Source organism: Anas platyrhynchos, chromosome 24 (assembly GCF_047663525.1).
Source record: "Anas platyrhynchos isolate ZD024472 breed Pekin duck chromosome 24, IASCAAS_PekinDuck_T2T, whole genome shotgun sequence".
NCBI lineage: Eukaryota > Metazoa > Chordata > Aves > Anseriformes > Anatidae > Anas > Anas platyrhynchos.
In genome coordinates, this window is record NC_092610.1 from 781,845 (window position 1) to 801,410 (window position 19,566).

General features: G+C 60.3%; 3 protein-coding genes across 23 annotated transcripts in view; 1 reads left to right on the plus strand and 2 right to left on the minus strand.

The window, feature by feature from the left end:
* Positions 1-370: 370 nt before the first annotated feature.
* Positions 371-4,088, plus strand: PPIE (peptidylprolyl isomerase E). Its single transcript, XM_027443941.3, has 10 exons — positions 371-494; positions 596-694; positions 768-811; positions 1,311-1,337; positions 1,682-1,763; positions 2,315-2,415; positions 2,760-2,883; positions 2,957-3,142; positions 3,559-3,701; positions 3,782-4,088. The coding sequence occupies exons 1-10, from the start codon at positions 401-403 to the stop codon at positions 3,848-3,850; spliced, it is 969 nt and encodes a 322-aa protein (XP_027299742.2). The 5' UTR covers positions 371-400; the 3' UTR covers positions 3,851-4,088.
* Positions 4,089-4,809: 721 nt separating this feature from the next.
* On the minus strand, positions 4,810-14,140 carry BMP8A (bone morphogenetic protein 8a). Of its 2 annotated transcripts, none has more exons than XM_038167175.2 (7): positions 13,637-14,132; positions 8,799-8,991; positions 8,232-8,380; positions 7,861-8,055; positions 7,215-7,294; positions 6,840-6,950; positions 4,810-5,523 (listed from the first exon to the last, which is right to left on the minus strand). In XM_038167175.2, exons 1-7 carry the CDS (start codon positions 14,055-14,057, stop codon positions 5,374-5,376), a joined length of 1,299 nt encoding a protein of 432 aa, XP_038023103.2. In that variant the 5' UTR covers positions 14,058-14,132; the 3' UTR covers positions 4,810-5,373. The 2 variants fall into 2 exon arrangements, with proteins under 2 accessions (XP_038023103.2, XP_038023104.2); XM_038167176.2 differs by having other exon boundaries at positions 5,441-5,579; positions 13,637-14,140.
* A 745-nt stretch (positions 14,141-14,885) lies between these two features.
* The window catches only part of MACF1 (microtubule actin crosslinking factor 1), a 136,281-nt gene continuing 131,600 nt past the window's right edge, over positions 14,886-19,566 (minus strand). For 16 of the 20 annotated variants that reach the window (XM_072027378.1, XM_072027375.1, XM_072027384.1 and 13 more), the window contains 4 exons: positions 19,033-19,244; positions 18,384-18,494; positions 16,587-16,710; positions 14,886-16,441 (listed from right to left, as the gene is read on the minus strand). In XM_072027378.1, coding sequence (XP_071883479.1) covers positions 16,185-16,441; positions 16,587-16,710; positions 18,384-18,494; positions 19,033-19,244 — 704 coding nt within the window. In that variant the 3' untranslated portion in view covers positions 14,886-16,184. The remainder of the gene's footprint in view (positions 16,442-16,586; positions 16,711-18,383; positions 18,495-19,032; positions 19,245-19,566) is intronic. The other 4 variants (XM_072027385.1, XM_072027386.1, XM_072027374.1 and 1 more) reach the window with 1 other exon arrangement.

Consider the following 19,566-nt stretch of genomic DNA (forward strand, 5'->3'; position numbering starts at 1 on the left):
AAATAGGATGTAGACTAATAAAATTAAAGGGGGAGACAGTTGTCGTGTAGTGGATGCATTGAAGTGGTGATCTGAGTTACTCAATTTGCTCATGGGGCAATCACTATTCTCAAACAGCTATTAAAATTATACTGTGGGTTATTATGTTGGGGTTGATTGGGGTCTGGGACACAAAAATAACAGGGGACCTAATGGAAGGCCTCAGGGGTGATCTTGAAGAGAAACCGAAGCGGTTGGGTGCCTGCTCCGAGCATGCAGGCGAGGCAACGCTTTGCCGTTCGGGGTGTTTTACACTTTTGGCTGGATGTGCTGGGCTCACGGCTCCCCTCATTCCCCGGTACCCGGCCCGGGGCCGTTCTGGGTGCCCGGGGAGGCCCCGCTCGGGCCCCGCTGCCGGGAAATGGCCGCGGCCGCCCCTCGCTGGGGCGGAGCCGCCTCAGGGTTCCGGGGCGGTGCGGGGAAAATGGCGGCCACCAAGCGGGTGCTGTATGTGGGTGCGTGGGGCTGTGGGGGGCTTGTGCGGGGCTGTTTGGGGCTGCGGGGGTCCTGTGGGGGCATTGGGGGCGTCTCGGCTTTAACGCGGTGCCGGCCGCAGGGGGGCTGGCGGAGGAGGTGGACGAGAAGGTGCTGCACGCCGCCTTCATCCCCTTCGGCGACATCACCGACATCCAGATCCCGCTGGACTACGAGACCGGTGCGTGCCGGGGCTCGGGGGGGGGGCGTCCCGCAGGCTGGGCGGCCGCCCCCTGAGCGCTCTGTGTCCGCAGAGAAGCACCGCGGCTTCGCCTTCGTGGAGTTCGAGCTGGCGGAGGTGAGAGGAGAGGGGGCGGCGGAGCCTGGGGACACGTCCCCTTCCCGCGGGGTCCGGGGCTGGGTGCTGCTGTCATGGCAGGCCCGGGGGTCCCCTCTGTCACCTACAGCTCCCGGGTTTCCCTTGGGCTGAGGCTCGGTCGCTCCCTGTGGGTTTCTGCTTGGTGGGCACCACGCGGTGCTGTTCCTTTGCGGTCCCAGAATCTGCCCAAGGCCTCCCCCACAGGGGCTTTTCTCCCCTCCCGAATACTGGTGTCACTGGGCAAGGTCTTACCCAGGCGGCTGTGATGGGTTGGTCAGGGAGAAAACCCCCTCAGGTGTTTCCAGACCCTGCCTCAGATACGGCCCCGGCGAGGTCCGTGGGTTCTCACAGCCTGGGGCATACAGGGCATAGAAAAACAGCCCTTTGGCGATGTTCTGCAGGGGCACGTGTGTGCCGAGGCTTTCCTTTAGAGGGAAAAAGAAGTGTCTGTAACGATTCCCTTCTGCTTTTCCCGCAGGATGCTGCAGCAGCCATCGACAACATGGTACGGAGCCTGCTCCTGCGCCGCCTGGTGCTGGTCTCCCTGCGGCTGGCAGAGCCCAAAGCAGCTCTCCGTGGATGTGAGCAGGGCGATGCTCCCGGCGTGGGCCCTGCGTGCCACGGGCCGGGCTCCCTGCTGCTCAGGATCAGACCCAGCACCATCGTGCCCTTCCCTGCTCCACCTCTGCCTGCAGTCTTGGTGTAGATCCCAAGCTGTGGGGCCCTCGCTCCGATGCTCGGAAGCAGGGAGAGAAAGCAAGCGGTTTTCTTCTGGCTTCTGCAGGGATCTGTGGGCTCTGGTGAGTTTTTACCTTGTGGTGGGCTTTGTTCTCCTTTTGTCCTCTGCAGAATGAGTCTGAGCTCTTCGGCAGGACAATTCGTGTGAACTTGGCCAAGCCAATGCGAATTAAAGAAGGATCATCCAGGCCGGGTGAGTTGGTGCCCTGGCAAGGAGAAATCCCCAGGGACGTTCAGAGTCTGGTGCATCAGCCTTTCTGCTTTCCCAACACTCTGCCTCCCATCCAGGCATTGGGGCAGCCTGAGCAGCATCCTGATCACCAAAAATATCCCCTGGTCCCTCGGGCAGATGTGCTGTTGGCTGTGCTTCCAGCTGCCCTCACGCTCTCTAACAGAGCACATGAAATGCATGCACACATGCCGGGCTGGACATCACTACCAGAATGTCTGGTCATGTCCGAAACATGCAGGGGGCCCAGGCTGTGCCCAGCAATGCCTGCACGGGGTGTTTGGCAGCGAGAAGCCATCAGGCTTGCCTTACCTGGAGGAATTGCTGGCTCAGTCCCTTATTTCTTCATGTGGTGGGGTACTTGCCCACTGCCCTGGTTGGCAGTGCCAGCTGCATGCTCCTGTGCCCTGGCTGCGATCCCGCTGCTGCCAGAGCCACACCAAGCCCTGAGCCGTGTGTCACACGTGGCCGTGGGCTTTGTCACCCTGCACCAACTATTTCCTCGGCTGTCACAGTCTGGTCGGATGACGAATGGCTGAAGAAGTTCTCAGGGAAGACTCTGGAGGAGAACGCGGAGGAAGGAGGAACGGAGGCACCCAAACAAGAGGCACAGGAGGTAGGAGGAATGGCTGGAGCCATCTGTGCCCTCTGTGTGTCACGGGTCTGGGGAATCGCCACGTCCTGCCAGGTCCTGCCAGCTGCCCGAAGTGGGAGCCAGGAGGAGCAAGTGGTGGCCCCAGGCAGCCCCCATGTTCCCAAAAAACTTACACAGGTCTCTGACCAGCCCTGCAGCAGCCCCTAGGGGCCTGGGGCTCACTGCTGCTGCCTGTGTTGCCTCCGGGGAGTTTCGGAGCTATTGCTGCCTGCACCATCACTGCCGGCTGGGGATGCGGGGCTGGGCTGGCCGTCGGGTGGCAGAGCAGCAGGGCACCACCGCTCGTCTTTTCTTCCCCTACCCAGGGTGAGCCTCCTGCAAAGAAGGCCCGGGCCAACCCCCAGGTCTACATGGACATCAAGATCGGGAACAAACCCGCCGGGCGGATCCAGATCCTCCTGCGCTCCGACGTGGTGCCCATGACCGTAGGTGAGGAGCGGGTCGGCCGCTCGGGTGCTGAGGCTGTGGTGCTGTGCTCACCTCTGCCCCTTCTCCCGAACAGAAAACTTCCGCTGCCTCTGCACCCACGAGAAAGGCTTCGGCTTCAAGGGGAGCAGCTTCCACCGCATCATCCCCCAGTTCATGTGCCAGGCCGGGGACTTCACCAACCACAACGGCACCGGAGGCAAATCCATCTACGGGAAGAAGTTTGATGATGAAAACTTCATTCTCAAGCACACGGGGCCGGGTAGGGACAGCTTGTCCTGGCTGTGCCAAACGCCTCCAGCACAGCCAGGCTGCCTCTGGCGTTCAGCAGGCAGAAGTGCAGCACTCTCTGTCCATGCACCGTTAGTTTCCACTATTGTATCGTGGAGAGTTTCAAAGCTGCTTTCCTGTTGGATTTTAGAGGAGGGATGTTGCAGTGTAACTACAAGATTTGACAAGTAGCAAAAAGCAAGCGGGCTTAGCTCCAGACAGCTTTCCTACTGCCACGACTGAAAAGAGATTAATGCTCTCTATCACTTTCCTCCTTTGATGCTTGCAGACCCTCTTAAAACTGGCAGGGTTTTGCAGGGCCTGGGAATGGGTTTTGGTTAAGAACTGGCCCACGTGCAGAGCGCGTTGCTCCCACCCTGGCTGTAATGTTGTGCTTTGTGATCACAGGGCTGCTGTCGATGGCAAACTCTGGCCCCAACACCAACGGCTCCCAGTTCTTCATCACGTGCGATAAAACAGACTGGCTGGACGGGAAGCACGTGGTGTTTGGCGAGGTGACGGAGGGCATGGACGTGGTGCGGCAGATCGAGGTTGGTTTCCCAGCAGGGTGGTGCCCGCTCCCTGCCCGCAGCCTCAATTCCCCTTAATTCCTGCTCTCCTCCTCCTCAAGGCTCAGGGCACCAAGGATGGGAAGCCGAAGCAGAAGGTGATCATCTCTGACTGCGGGGAGTGTGTGTGACCCCGGTGCTGGGGGAGGCTGGGGGTCCTGGCCCCCAGCCCCTGTGTTTCTGCCCAACTTTCCCTGCGAGGCTCGGCGCTAAGTGCCTGCGGACGGCGCTGCGGGGAGCCCAGAGCAACGCGCCCACCCTGGCTGAATCGCGCCTGTGCCGCCTGGTGCTCCCCACGGGGCAGGGTCAGCCTGCCATCGGCTTTGTGAAGACTCTGTTTGACAAAAATAAAAGCTAGTTTTAAAAATACCGAGGGCCTGCCCCAGCTGGTGAATTCTCACCACCTAAGGATGGGCGTTGCTTTTGAAATGTTTGCTCTCATCTCAAATCTGGTGCCTAAATCCAAGCGGCAGGGCAGGCTGCCCGTGCCGAGGAGAGAAGAGCAGAGCTGATCCCATCGCTGCTGCGTTCGGAGCCAGGACCAGTGCCGGGCAGCCTGCCCCCACAGCAGCGGGGGGGAGACGGGTCCCTGCTGCCACCCGGCCCCGTGGCCAGCACCGTCCCGTCCCGGGGGCATTTCTTAGAGTGGGGGAACAAGGACTGGAAAAGACGCACCAGGAAGGGGGTGATTTGGGTATATTGGGCTTCCTCTCTTTTTTTTTTTTTTTCCTTTGCGTGTGGCTAAACCAGGCCCGTTATTTGTGTAGTGATGCAAGGTCCCTCAGGTACCTGAGCTGAGGAACAGGCCAGGCCATTTCCTTTGGAAGACAGCAAATAAATAACCGTGCAAATAGCGGCATGTGGCCGTGGGCCCCTTGCGAGCCCGCGACAAGCAGCCGCCGACCCAGGCAGGGAGACGCAGCCCGGCCCCAGCCCGCGTCTCAGCACCTCCACGGGGCTTCGTTTCAAGCAAAAAGGTACAATTTTAGCTGATCGTGAGTATTTTTTCATTGCGAAATCCCGTCTGCAGAACAGAGCACTGCTGTGCCGTGACATTTATTAAAAAACAAACAGCAAGAGAAACTACGTGTTTATTTTCCAGACTAGGCGTTTATTTTATAACAGTGTCGTAGCTCAATATGGATTTTTTTTTCCCCCGTTGGCTGAGTTTTGTGAACTTTAAGTAAACAGGAGCGGGTTAGTCAGCCAGCTACTGGGTTGGCTGACGCTGTTTTCATTTAGGGACGTGGAGGCGCTGGTTAGAGCTGGGTTAGCTGAATGTGCACGGGCACAGAGCTGCCTCCCCTGCCCTCGCCCCCCCAGCCCCATCTGCCCCCACCAGCACCGGAGGCTGCAGCAGCCTCTGAGCCAGCAGCGCCCGAGGAAAACACATCCGCCAGGGCCAGACACGTCACCAGCCACAAATCCTCTTTCCTATATATATATATATACTTCTATATATGCATGTATGGCAGGGATGGCTCTCATTAAGTGTGGGAAGAGAATAAACGTTTTATATTATTTACATCCACGTCTGGGAAGGGGAAGGGAGGGGAGGGAGGTGGTGGGGTGTCAGTATTGTTACCGATGGGCTCTGCTACGATCCAGCCCGGGGAGCGAGCCCCCCGCACACGCAGGAGGTGTCGGGGCCGGGTCAGTGGCAGCCGCAGGACTTCACCACCATGTTGCGGTGCTTCTTGAGGATCACGTTGTTGTTGCTGTCGTAGTAGAGGACCGAGGTGGCGCTGAGCTTGGTGGGCGCGCAGCACGCCTTGGGCACGGCCTCGGGCTTCATCAGGTGGACCTGGGGGGAGAGGAGCCCTGAGCGCAGGGCAGGCTTCAAAGAGCCCCGGCTCTTACCTGCAAAAAGCCCGGGTGAATGGGGGGATTATTCCTAGTGCTTCAGAAAAATATTTATTCTAAGCCCTTGGCAGTCCTTGCTGCAGTTTATATTGGATCGGGGCTCGTGGCACCGTGCGGGCTGGGCAGCCCCTTCATCAATTTGGGATTCCTGGCCTCTTTTCACACTCCGCTAGGCAAGCAGCCCCTCGGGGCAGCACGGAGGCTTGCAATAGGGCTGCCCCCCCTTTGGGGCTCAGCATCACCCCCAAATTCTGCACTGCACTGAGACACAGAGCCTGGGACCCCCTCAGGAGCCTGGGGCACCCTGTGCCATGCTCGCGCTGTGCCGGGAGGTTCGCGGGCTGCTGAGCGCTCGCAGCCCCCCCGGCCTCGCCCCACATGTGCGAGTCATTTACTGCGGGGCCAGCTGAGCTCTCCCAGCTCGGAAGTCCGGTGTTTTGCTGTCAAACCCTGCTATTTGCAGCACTGGCCGGGCTGGCACAGCTCCCGGCGCGCTCGCCCTGGTCCCCAGCGCTTCCCAGAAGGGCCGGCCCCGGGCGCCAGGTGATTCACGTCCGCCCAAGTGGCTCCGTTTCGGGAAGAACCCGGGGCTGGGAGGTGAGGGGTGGGTGCCCGCAGCTGGCGGGGGGGCTCTGGCAGCTTCGTTCATGCAAAAAAAAAATTAAAAAAAAACGAACCCCGCCAGGCGACACCTTCAAAGGCTCGGCCGAGGACTCGGCACTCCCTGTAATTAACCGCGAGCACCAGAGTCGGCGTGACTCTGCCATTGGGAAATCAAACACTCACAGGTCAGGAAATTCCAGAAATTAAAGCACGGGTTGCGATGCGGGGTGGATTTGGGAAAATGGGGCATTAAAGCTTTCCTGTTTGGAATATGCTGAGCCCAGCGCTTGGGCTCTGTGCCGCAGCCTCACGCCACGGGGCTCAGCTGCAGCCTGTGCACAGGGAGGGTGCCCAGGCACGACGCTGCCCCTTCCTGGTGTCCGGGACCGGGTGCCCCCCCTGGAGCATCCCCCCAGCTGCCAGGGGGTGCTAACCCCGGGGAAATCACCTCCTTGTGCCCCATCCTCGCTGCTTCCCATGGGTGGGAGCGTGCCAGGCAGAAAACCGGGCAGTGGAGACTCGCCAGCACTGCCCAACCCTCCCTGTCCTGCCTCCGAGCCGCCCCTGCAGAGCCCTCGTGCTCCGAGCTCTTTGCGCACCCCCAGACGCTTTGCTGGGAGCTGCCCCCCCCCAGCACCCAGCCCCGGCACTGACCAGGGACTGCAGGATGGCGTGGTTGGTGGCGTTCATGCAGGAGTCCAGCGGGAAGGCGCACTCCCCCTCGCAGTAGTAGGCTGAGTACCCCTGCGGGGCGATCACCCAGTCCTGCAAGGAAAAGGGTTTGTGCTGGGGCAGCCGGGGGCTTGCTGAGCCCCTTCCTCCAGCACCTGCACCCCCCGTGCCACCTCCCCGGGCTTATTTGGATTTTAGGACCACATGAAGAGTTGTTCAGGGTCACTGTGGGGTTCAGGCTGTGCCAGGTTGTTTGCCATAATGTCCCGGCACACGGCTGCGCTGCTCCCACCGCTGCCCATCACCGCGGGGGCCGGGTGGGGGCCGTGGCTCTTCCCGGGGGGAGCGGGTCCGTACCAGCCAGCCCAAGTCCTGGAAGCTGACGTAGAGCTCGTGCCGCCGGCAGACCTGGCGCCCGTCCGCGGCGTGGACGTCATCTGCAGGGAAGAGGGCGGGCAGCGTCAGTGCTCGGTGCCCCCCGGCACCACCAAACCCTGGGGCTGCACAGCCCGGGTGGCTGGGGTCACTCCGAGGGAGCCTCCTTGTTGCAAAGGAGGGAAAAAGCTTCAGAGCAGGCTGAAGGTTTTGCTCCACCACTGGGATGAGGGGACGCAGCCTGGGGAGGTGCCAGTTGGTGCCGCTCACAGCTCTGGGGTGTTCCCAAGTGCCCCAAGTGCTGGGGCTCCCCTCCTGCCCCAGTGGCTCCCCAGGGCTGCGATGCCTTCCTGGGGCAGCTCCGAAATGAGGGCAATGATGAAAAAAAACATCATCCAGAAAGCCCCACAAAAGCAGGCTGCCCCAAGGGTGCCCTCCCAGACCCACCGTGCCCCCCATCTGCCAATGGCCCCACTGCTCGCTGTGCTCCCCCCAGGGCTGGCAGAGGGATTTCGGAAAGGACAAGGTGCAAAGAGAAGAGCCCTTCACAGCAGCAAGAGCAGAGCCTCGTGCTTTTGGCCAGGCCCCCTCCTACCCTGCGTGCTGGGGGCTGCCCCCCTGCTCTTACCAAAGATCCCCGGCAGCTTGTTGGGGTGCGGGAGGTCGTTCGTCTTCTTGGGCTGCCTCCTCCTGGGCGCCCTGGCTGCCCGTGTGACACGCACGGGGCTGCTGCTCGCCCGGAAAAACGTCACCATGAAGGGCTGCTTGGAGCGGGGCCCCCGGCGCCCCAACAGCCCGGCTGAGCCCGGGTCGACGCTGAGCCCTGCAGGGATGGAGCAGGAGCAGGTTGCAGGGAGGCGCAGTGCAGGGGCAGCTCTGCTGGGTCTCCATCGCAGGTGGGACCACAACTGCAGAGCCGAGCCCTGCTGCCACCCACCCCTCACTAACGGGAGCTGCTGTTCCTGGGGATTTGGCCCCAAACACTGCAGCTGAGCTTACCATCATCCGTCTCCACGTAGAGCCGCAGGCCCAGGTTGTATTTCCGATCCACCAACCAGTGGTTGCTGGCGGCCGTGACATCGAAGACCAGCCAGCCCTCGGTCCCCGCGCGCAGGTCCTGGGTGTCCAGCAGGAACAAGTCAGACTCCCTGGGAAACGGGGAGAAAGAAACCCGTGAGTAACAGCACCCAAAGGCAAGGGCAGCCCACGGCCGGTCAGGGAAATGACTCCCCGCTGTCCGTGCCCGTGCAGATCCCGGCGCTGCGGGGTCAGGACGGTGCCCGCGGCCGTGCCGTGTGTGCCGGTGACACCCTGGCAGCTGCCCTGGGAAAAGCGAAGCGCCCTCCCCGCCCGGCCGAAACGCCGGGTGTGTCACTGCCCGGGGACGCCGTGGGAACAGACGGCTGCGGGATGGGACGGCTGTGGGACAGGACGGCTGCTGCCCTCGGCACTGCCACGGCGCTGGGAAAGGCAAGTGCCAGAGCCGGCACTGGCTGGGGGCCCCATCCCTGTCCCCATCCCCATCCCATCCCTATCCTCATCCCTGTCCCCGTTCCCGTCCCGCACCTGTTGGAGTGCTCGGCTGCGATCTCGTAGATGCTGATGTGCAGGGTGCTGTTGGCGTGGCGGGTGGCACCCCGCGCCTTGTAGATGCGAAACTCAGCGGCCGTCACCGACTCGCCCGTGGGCACCTGCGTCAGGTCGAACCTGAACTCCTTCCAGTACGGCTTCGGGGAGGAGGTGTCCCGGTCCTGCTCGACTGCAGAGCAGAGGGGTCAGGGAGCCCCCAGAGCCCACAGCCCCCGGGTCCCAGCAGCCCCACATCCCCCCAGTTCAGGGACAAACCCCACTGACCCCGTGCCCTGCCCCACCGAGCTCTGCTGCAGGTTCCCACCTCTCTGACTGATCACACAACTGCTCTGTAAAAACAAACCCTCGCTTTCTACCGAGTGTCTCCTTTCTGCAGAAATCTGGTGCTTTTTGGGAAAAGAAACTTTTTTTTTTTTTTTAAATGTCCGTAAAGAACAAACACACCGTGTTCCTTTACGGTAAGGCATCCCCACACGGTTTCACTAATATGTAATTATTTTCTTCAAATTGTTCTTTAAAAATGTTCCAGACTGCCATGACTGAACGTAATTAAAGTGATTAAAGCTCCTCCTGCTTCAGGCGTAAGAGAACTGCAACAAATCTGAGCTGGTGCTCACTTATACCAAACAAACACACAAATAAATAATTAAACGGACATGTTTAAATGCAAATTTTAACCAATTCCGGGGGGGGAACATCCCAAACGTACCACACCACAAAGCTGACCCCCCCCCTATACGTGGGGGCAGCGGAGTGACTCTCTTCAAACCGAACGCTCAGATTTTAATTACGCATCCACGGATCTTTCCGTCTTTTTTTTTTTTTCCCTCCGTTTTTGCTTTGAAAACAAAACAGGACACCACATTCCCTCCAGCTACTGGGCTCACCACAAGCTATGTTTTAAAAAAAGCACGGGGCCAGGCGGCCCGGGGCGGATGCGGAGAGAGCTTCCTGCTGCCGCCGGCCGCCAGCTGCGCGGGAGGTGCCGCGGGGATGCACCGGGAGCCGGGTCTTGGGCCACGCACCCCAGGGACACCGGGGACCCCCAAGCCCACCGCGGTGCCTGGGGTCTCCCCACTGCCCTGGGTGGGCTCTGGAAGCCACCCTGGGGCTGAGGGTGCCGGCCCCCAGCTGGCCGAGCCCCCTTGCGCTGGTGCCCTTTGTGCGGTTCCGTTCCTTGCACCGAGCCACCGCGGGCAGCTGAATGTGCCCCAGCTGGGAGAGGTCCTGCTGGAGCATTTGCTGCCTCGTTGCTCCTGTAAAACCCTTCGAACCCCATGAAAAAACTGAGCAGTCCCTGTCATCTCCCCCCCTGCAGCTGGTGAGCACCTGGAGTGAGGTCCCGTGGGGCCCCAGCCCCAGGTTGGTGCCCCTCGGGCACTTTGGGTCACCCAGGTCCCTCACCGGCTGCCCACGGCCACAGCAAAGCACCGGGGCTGGGTTTCTCCCTGTTACCGGCTGGTGACATCCTCAGGGAACCCGGAGAACTGAACTGCGGTCCCCGTGTGTTCTCCCAGGCCATCACCACACGTGGCAGCAGTGCCTGTAGCCAGGTACGGGCAGAGCCCTCTCAAACCCAGCTCCCTTCCCGCGGGGAGCAATGAGCGATGCAGCGGGGGCTCATAAAGCCCCCCCTGAGGTCTTCAAACACACCGAGCAGATGCAATTTGAGGCTTTACCAGCATCATTTAAATTCACCCCACCTGATTTATGACCACGCAGCCAGGGAAGGGCAGTGGCAGTTCTCAGACAGGACCGAGGTGCTCCCTGTGCCCGTGCCACAAGGACGCAGCTCCGGGCGAGGCGTCTGCCCTGCAGCGGGGAGGGGGCAGGCAAAGCTTCGTGCCCCCTGCACCGGCTGCTGGAGCACAGCCTCGGAAGGGCAGGGCCAAAATTTGTCCTCCCTTGTGCTGATGGGGGCGTAGAGCAGCAGGGTGAAGGTGATGGGGATGGGACAATGAGCAAACAGCAGCACGGTTTGATATCAGTGAGGTCTGTCCTTGGCAAAGCTATAAATGTGTGCAAAATGATGAACCGGCCATGGGGGAGCAGGCGCCGTGTCCCGAAAGCACCCGGTGCCCTTTTTACCCAGGCAGGACGGCTGCTGCTGGTGGGGGGGCACGGGCACGGGGCCCCCCTTCAGCCTGGGCACCCGGCTATTGATTCGAGGGTGGCTGAGCCGCGCCGCCACCCCGCAATTACCTGTGGGCGGATTATCCGGATTGCGGATGGGACGCTAAAAAAACCCAGCCCAGGCTCCTGCTCTCCGTGCCCCCTCCTTCTGCCGGCACCGTCTCACCCCTCGGGGCTGCTGTGTATTTCCCCAGCCATGAACGTCACGGCCATGCCTTGTGCACCCCCCCACCCCTAAATAATAGGAAAAGCAAATAAACCCACATAAAATGGCAGCAGAGCCGTCCAGCTCCTGCCGTGCTGAGCCCCGCTGCGTGCCCAGCCCTGCGCCCCCGCTCCCCTCCTGGCTGGCAGGCGCGGGGCGATGGGGACGCCTTTTCCTCGCTCCCCACCTTATTTTTAGCTGCACTTCTTCCCTGCAAACCTTCTGTGTGCGCGGTGTTTCTATAAACTGCGCATCAGTCGTAATTACTAGTCCTGGCTGCCCTGAATGGTCCCCATGATCATTTCAGACACTAAATTAAAAGGAAATGCCAGGATATTCAACCACATCAAGTACGCTGAATCTTAAAATAATTTTAAAGGAGATGCAAGGAAGATGCTGTCCTTCACTTGCAAGCAGGAAAAAAATAACCTCCAGAGGCTTTCCTAAGCAGGGAGAGATTTAGGAGCTCTCCCAAGCACTGCAAATGCAGCTGGGCTCCTGCTCCAGTCTGTGAACACAGAGCATACAGAGCACCAGCACCCATTCATGCACGGGGGCACATCCCACTGCTGCAATCTCAGCCCGTGATGGCCCAGCCCGGGGCCGGGACAGCTCCCAAAGCTGGGCTGGGACGAGCAGAGCCGTGGCCACCAAACCCAACCGAAGGTGGCCAAGGTGCCACCGCCACCCATTGCCCCACGCAGCATGGCCTGGAGGGGCTTGAGCCCCCGGCTGTGTGTCCTGCCCTGGCCGGCAGGCACAGGCACTGCCTGGCCGAACTGGGACAGGCTCATGTGCCAGGGATTTTGGCGTGTCCCCCTCCCAAGGCGTGCCGCTGGGAGCCGCGCACATGCCCGGCTCACACAGAGCTCCACGGGTGGGAGCAGAGCGGTCCAGGTGCCTAATGGAGCGCTGACTTACCCCATTTGCATGTCCCATCAGGATAATTGTGCAAAAAATTATGCATGCAAATTAAAGTTAGCCTTCTCCCACAAAAAAAATATATTATTTAATTAACATGAAGGGACTCATGAAGCCGCAGAATTCAAAGCCATTCAAATTGAAGGCTGAAACTCTGCGCCCCAGCTCTCCCTGCTGCTCCAGGAGCACCAGGAAGGGGAGCGGCGTGGGCACCCCTGGGCCAGCACCGCTCCTCCCAGGCACCCACCGGCTGTGCCTGTAGCCAAACCTGTTCATTTTAAAGCACTTTTCGGTGCTCATGTTGAGGGGAGCTGGGATCTGATGCCCCAGCATCCAGCTCCCCTGGTCCTGGCTGCCCCTGATGTGCTGAGCCCCCCGCCTGTGCCTGCAGACACCTCCTGCCCCTGCCTTGGCACAGATGCCCCCCCAAAAGCCTCGTGCTTGTCCAGGGATGCCTGGAGAGGGGCACATGCCCACATGGACACCCCTTAAAGCAGAGAGCAGCGGCAGGGAAAAGCTGCCTATCCAAAAGCCTGGGCTGGGCATCCCGCCTGTTCAGCCTGCCCCAGTGGGACCCCAGTTGTCCCAGTGCTCACGGCCCCGGGGGTGCCGGCTGGAAACGGCTCTGCTCTCCCTGCCACTCGCAGCTGTCTGGCAATGGGACGGTTCTGGAGCCCGGCACTGCTCTGTAACCAGCCCGACGGGATTCCAGCAGTAATTAGCAACCTTGAGGATTTTATTCTGAGCCGGGATTTGGTGTCCCACTGCGTCCCCTTTGCTGCTGCCCCCCGCACGTCCCGCTCCGTGTGCACCGTCGGTTCGCAGCTTCGTTATGGTGGGGAGCGTGCTGGGGGGGCCGGGGGAGGCTCAGGAGGTGGCTGCCGCTTGGGGAAATCTCGGACCCCCCCCAACTCTGGGCCGTCCATAGCAGGGACCGAGCGAGCCCCGCACGCCCCCAGCCCGCGGCCACCGGGCCCCTCGCAGCCCCCTCCCGCCGCTACGGGACCGAGCTGTGTGCGGAAGGGGCTTTGTGGGCAGGGAGGCACCGGGAGAGCACCCCGGGAGCGACGGATGCTCGCGGCCGTCGGTGCAACCGGTTCGGTGCCGCCGCCAGCCCCGACGGCCGAGCCGGGCACCCGCTGCAAGGCGCTGGGCTCCACTCCCGGCTCCGCTCCCGGTAACGCGGCCGCCGCAGCCCCGCTCCGTGCCGGGCCGGGGGGGCTCTGCCCGGTCCGCCGCGGTGCGCCCAGCGGGTGCCGCGCGTCCCGCACTGCGCCGCTCCCCGGGACCCCCGGTGCTGTTCCCCCCCGGCGCAACGGTGTCCGCGCCCGGTGCGCCCCGTGCAGCCCGGCTGCTCCCGTGCGCCCCAGTGCGCCCCGGTCCCTCGGTGCTCCCCGGTGCGCCCCGGTCCCTCAGTACCCCCCGGTCCTTCCGTGCGCCCCGGTGCCTCCGTGCGCCCCGCTCCTCCCGTCTCGGCTCCCTCCCGTGCGCTCCCCTCCTCTACCGTCCTGCCCGTGCTCCCCGGTCCCTCCGCGCCCCCCGGGGCCGCGCTCACCCATGTTGACGAGGCTGACCACGGTGTCGGCGCGGCTGACGACGCTGCCGGGCGGGGGGCTCTGGGTGCTGAGCCCGGTGAGCACCGGCCGCGACACCGCCTCCTCCTCCTCCGCCTCCTCCTCGCCGGCCACGGCGTGGTACAGGTCGAGCATGAAAAGCGGAGCGGCGGCGGCGGGGGCGCGGGCGGCGGCGGGGGCCCGCGGGCGCGGCCGCCCGGGCAGCCCGAGCACGGCCAGGATCTCCCGCTGCACGTCCCGCCGCTCGCCGCCGCTCAGCCGCCGCTGGAGGAAACCGGCGGCGTGGAGGCGGCGGCGGAGGACGCTGCCGCTGCCCAGCTGGCACAGCACCGCCGCCGCCCAGAGCAGCGCCAGGGCGCCCAGAGGCCCCCGGCCCGCCGCCGCCCCGCGCCCCGGCCCCATGGCACCGCCGCCGCCCGGGCCGCCCCCCCACCCCCCGCCCCCGCCGCCGCCGCCCCGGTGCGGTGCGGAGCGGCCCCCGAGCGGCCCCGGCCCCGGTCCCGGCCCCGGTCCGCCCCGGCGGGGCGAGGGAAAGGGACGGGCCCGCCGGCGGCACCGCCCCGGCCCCGGTGCTCCCCGCCCGGCCGCCCCCGGGGCAAAGGGCGCGCCGCTGGGCAGCCGCCCCCACGGGCACCCGGCCCTGGGATGCTCACCGCTGCGGGTGCCCAAAGCCTCGGGTTACCCCCCCCAGACACCCAAAGCCACGGGCACCCACCCCCAGACACCCAAACCCATGGGCAGCGACCCCCAGAAACCCAACTCCACAGCACCATCCTCCCATGGGTGCCCAAGCCCACGGGAACTCAACCCCAGACACCCAAACCCACGGGCACCCAACCCCATGGACACTGCACCCCTCACCCTGCTCCCACCCCTACGGGGACCGACTTCTCTTGCTGCCGTGCCTGGCACCCCCCCGTGCCCTCTCCTGGGTGCTGACCTCGCTGGGCACCCACCTCCCCAGCACCCATCCAGGCGATCCCGCTGGCAAATGCCCACTCCAGCATGCAGTAGGCACCCACCCACCTCACCCGCAGGCACCCACACACCTGGCGCAAGGACACCTCAGCCCCCAGAGCCCCCCCAGTTCAGGGGCTGGCAGTGAAGCCGGTCCCTGCGCCGCTCTGCAAGGGAAGCTGCGTGCAGGCGCCCTGCGGCTGCTGCGAGGTGGAGGCACGGCGGCGTGCGGGACAGCTCCCTCACCCAGACTCAAACACTGAGACTCTGGAATAAAGTAGGAGGCAAGATTGTTTATTACCGCAAGCAATTTTAATACAAAAATGTGTCTGGTTTTTAAACAATTCATTGGTAGAGCTTCAGATTTGCCTCAATTTAAACCAATTGAGAGAATCACACAGCAACACGGTCAGAGCCGGAGGAACAATATTTAATAAATACAGGGGCTCCGCTGAGCCCTCTCCCTCCGCCCAGCTCCTGGTCACTTGGTCAGTTCGATTTTATTACAAAGAAAAAGTAGCGTACAAAAGCCAGACAGGACTTGTAGCAAGTGTGCTGGTGAGACTCATTTCAAGGACAAGCAACTGTGCGTGTAAGTCCAGATTTCTTCTAGGAGCAGAGGTCACATCAATCTCAGCCTGGTTGGAAGTGGAATGACCAGTTAAATAATAAATAGGAAAAGAGATGCAGATAAATAGCAATCCTGTAAGGAACAAGGTGGTCGTCTCTTAGGCCATCAATCCAGAAGAATCCTCTAACCCGCGGGACCCACCACCGCTAAGGGATGTGTCTGTGATCCAAACCTGCAATCTTACCAGCGTGCTCTCTTCTGGACAGCGTTATCGTGAACCCCCTCCCCAAACCCATCAGCAATTTTTGTTCTTTAAAAACGAAGTTGCCGGGACAGTATTTTAAAGACAGCAGTTATAATGACCTTAGCTGTAGTGTGTGCAAATTTTATTGTCAAACTCCGCTTTCTTCAGGTAAAATCACATAGCTTTAAAAAAATGGAAACATAAGCCCCAAATCCCCTCACCTCATGTTTCTCTGCTTGAGGTATCTGTGATTTACAAAAGAGAGTTCCTTGAACACTGTAGGATTCAGGTCTTTGTTTTTAAATATAATTTACCTTGCTGAGACAGCAAGTTAAGTTTATAAAGATGCATTTAGGAAACAATCCTAAAAGATAAAGCAGGTTCACACCCTGCACCGCGCAGAAATCCTATTTATAGTTTAGTTTTTCTTTACACTTTCACATCTTGACCTTTTTTGCTTCCTTTTTTTTTTCTTTTTTTTTTTTTTTTTCCTTCCCACATCTCAGTTTTCCAGGCCCCTCTCTGAACAGGGGTCACCAAGAGGCAATTTTTATCTACATAAATATTCACATGAAAATAGTAACTTACAAAAAAGGAAAAAAACAAATAAGGCAGCTTCCATAACACAACTTTCTTTTACACTTTTAACAATATAGTTTCTCCCATTTAGAATAAATATACATCCAATGTACGTAGTAGGGTTAAAAATTGGACACAGGTTGGGTTTTCTTTCTTTCAGGAGGGCGTGGGTACAGTATTATCTCTTGGGGCCTGGAGTTTTTGGGGTGGCAGTGGTTGTTTTCTTGGACATGGTTGGGATTTTGGAGGGTTTCGCCATGCCTCGCCGCGAGCTGCCCTGCCCGCCGGCTACGCTGCTCTCCGAAGTGTCCGAGCACGCCGACTGCGTTTCCAGCAGGTCAAAATCGGAGGCGTCGCTTCCCCGCCGGCTGCTGGCCCGGCTGCCCGCGCGGCTCCCGGCACGGCTGGTGGGACGACTGGCTGTCTTTTTGGGATCTGCGGGGGGAGCCCAGAGCCCCGTGAGCACCGGCACGCAGAACGGCAGCACCGCCCCAGTGTTCCCCCCCTTGCTGCAGGCTCCCTGGGTACTTGGTATTTGCTCTCCCAAATTAAGCAGGAACAGCCCCAGCCCCCAGCTTACCTGCCCGGCTGGTTTTGGCACCCGTGGAGGCTGGCGAGGAGCTGTTGCTGGTGTCCCCCGCCAGCGAGGTCCGGCTGGAGTGGAAGGTGGGGCGCTTCAGCTTGCTGCCCGCGGCCGGGGTCACCTGCGGAGGAAGCACACGGGGAGCATCGCTGAGAGGGCAGCACAGCCACCTGCTGTACCCGGCCGAGGTCACCTCACAGGTCAGTAAAAGGACTGGGGCGTTTATGAAACATCCATCTTAATGGTCACGGAGAACTCAAGCTGGCGTTTCAGCAGCGCTTGGAAAAAGGAAAACAAAAAGCGGCCGGATCCTGAAAACAAGGACGGCAGCGGCAGTTTGGGCACTGCGGGCTGAAACAAAAGCAAAGCTGCTGCCCAGCCGGACAGCAGGGTCACCAGGGTCACCTCCCAAAGGGAGAGGGACATCAAGCAAAATATGCGGGCAGCTCAGCACCAGCAACAAACGGACACGCGGGAGGCTGTGGATCAGCTTCGGTCATGAGGCTTCGGTCGTGTCCTGTGCCACACGTATGAAACGGGCTTCCGTGACCTTTAAGATGTTGCAGATGGGGAGCAGCACAGCGCAGCTTTGCTCCCGCACTGCAGAACAAAGCGGGGGCTTGGAGGGGGGGTGCGGGGAGGGAGAGGTGCCCGCATCTGTCCGGAACAAGGCTCCAGTTTCTATCGTGAACGAAAGCTCAGTTTTGGGGCGGTGTGAGGGTGCTGCAGGGAAGCACCAGCCCATGGTGTGCCCCAAACCTTGCCCCTGTCACCCCAACCTCCCCGCCGGTGTGCTGCGGTGCCGCAGGGCGGCTCTCGAGGAGCTTAAGGCAGCAGCTGGAGAGGTTCCCCTCAGCTCCCTGCGACTCTGTGATTTTGGGGAAGCTTAAAAAATCTGAACATCTCATGAAACTGGAGCCACGATGGGGGAGAGGGACGCAGAAGGGGAGCCAAGCAGCGGGCTCTCCTTCGGCCTCAGTGGGAATTACAATCCATTGACACGGGATTGGAAGGGACCGGTCCCATCATCAGAGATCTCGATTCTCATCCTTGATCCTATTCCAGAAACAAGTTACAGCAGCAAGCAGGCGGTTTAGGGCAGTTCAGAAAGTACTCCTGACCTTCTGCGGATCTAGAAGAACGCCTTTTCCGTTTGAAAGCACTTTCAAGCAAGATCAAGTTATTTTGCCATTGCCATCAGCGAATCACTAAAATCTACCCAAGTATTTCATATTCGCGGGGTCAGAAAAGTCGGCAAGGAGGCTGGGACGTTCGGCAGATTGAAGTGTCGGCCCGAATTCATCCTCCTTGGAGCATCCAAGTGCAGCCAGGCTGCGTTACTGCCGGACACACCAGGCGGTAACACGAGCGCTCCGTGACACGAAGGCAGCGGTTACTGTGCATGCGCTGTAGCTGATTTTCAAGTCTCAACTCGGCTGCTGAATTTCAGTTTTTGAATGCCAATCGCGGCCTATTTTGAGTGCTGAAAGGCTGGTAAAGCTTGGAAATATTCTCTTTTTTAAAAGCACAACGTGATAAATGTTAATCTTTTGGTTTGACAAGAGGTAAATGTGCATCACAAGCCGTCTGCACGTTGTGCTTTACTCTAAGGTTGGCACTTTGCTTAATCCGAGTTAGAAACCCATGAAAAACGCTAACAGGCCTTGTGACAGCGGTGCTAAAAGCGCTGCTCTACCAAAAGGAAAGCGTTAGGCAGGCAAGGAAGCAGGACTTGTCTGTGAGCCGCACTCCAGCCTGCCGCCAGGTCCTCGGGGCTACGAGACCATACCCTACCTCGGAGCTCGAGAGCTGGAAGTCGGAATAATCGAATCCCCTCAGAGGGGTGCCCGCTTTACTGTTTATCAACCAGGGTTTGTCATAACATCGAGAGAAGTGATGTGGAGTCTGTGAAATGGAAAATCCAGAGAGGGGGGAGAGGCGGGAGTGAGTGAAAAAAAAAATGGAACAGAAAAGTATCTGGAATGAGGGGAGAACAGCACTAAAATGAAACGAGAGAACCAAACGGGAAATACATAAATTCAAAAATGGAAAACAAACGAACAAATGATGAAATTAAACCATGCATGGCAAACGGTGTGATGGGACAGCAGAGGCCGGGCAGTCGCTGCTCCCTGCGCACTGGCCTGACTCAGGGCTGCAGCAGCTGCGATCGCCCGCCCGCAGGAGCTCTGCTCAGACGTGGTGCAGGGGAACGAGGTGGAAACCGTCCTGAGCCATCCCACCCTGCCCGCCCCGCACAGCCAGCGGGGCTGTTCCTGCACACCCCACCACGAACATCTTCCAACAGAGGCCACGACAGCTGATGAGGCCCCAGCCTTCCTCCTCCTCGCACCTCCTGCAGCATCTCACCTCACCGGGACGGGTCTGGGGGCCACCGGCTCCTAAAGGACCAAAGGGAAAGGCTGCACGCCCAAAACCCTACCTTGGCTCCGCTGGCTGGGGTTGCAGGAGACGATGGCATGGAGGCGCAGCTGTGGTTGCTCTGGCTGGCACTGGAACTGGACCGAGTTGGGGAGGCAGCCCGGGAGGATGGCTTTGATCTCCGGCCCCGCGACCGGAACGGTGTCATTCCCTGGGAGGCCCCTTCTGGCAAGATGAATTTCTCCCGAAGTTCAAGGTTGGTCCGACCTCGCGCTGGAAGGGGAAACGGGAGAGGAGAGCTGAGGTTTGCACGGACCCGACATCGTTCCTGAGGCTCATCATGTATTTTGGGTGATAGGGGACGGTAGCAATTTGAGAGGCAATGCCTTACAGAGCAGAAAGCCAAAGAAGCAATCACAGAACAGAAGCACCACGCTGAGATAACCCCGGGATGGAAATAACCTCGATGTCAGCGCTCTGCAACATCTGCTGCAAAGCGTTAACAGAGGACAAAGGAGCAGAGCTGCACGAGTGAAATCCTAAAGGTTACACCGAGCAAGCAGCAGACTTTAAATCCTGCTGCTTTCAGCACCAG

What these genes read in the sequence shown, in the direction of transcription:
- BMP8A (XM_038167175.2), bottom strand. Translation starts at nt 14,057, where the DNA reads ATGGGGCCGGGGCGCGGGGCGGCGGCGGGCCGGGGGCCTCTGGGCGCC. An exon ending in GGTCAGCCTCGTCAACATGG is followed by an intron (nt 8,992 to 13,636) that starts GTGAGCGCGGCC and finishes TCTGCTCTGCAG; the next exon opens with TCGAGCAGGACCGGGACACC. An exon ending in ACGCCATCCTGCAGTCCCTG is followed by an intron (nt 5,524 to 6,839) that starts GTCAGTGCCGGG and finishes CTCTCCCCCCAG; the next exon opens with GTCCACCTGATGAAGCCCGA.
- PPIE (XM_027443941.3), top strand. Translation starts at nt 401, where the DNA reads ATGGCCGCGGCCGCCCCTCGCTGGGGCGGAGCCGCCTCAGGGTTCCGG. An exon ending in CAGCAGCCATCGACAACATG is followed by an intron (nt 1,338 to 1,681) that starts GTACGGAGCCTG and finishes TGTCCTCTGCAG; the next exon opens with AATGAGTCTGAGCTCTTCGG. An exon ending in AGAAGGATCATCCAGGCCGG is followed by an intron (nt 1,764 to 2,314) that starts GTGAGTTGGTGC and finishes CGGCTGTCACAG; the next exon opens with TCTGGTCGGATGACGAATGG.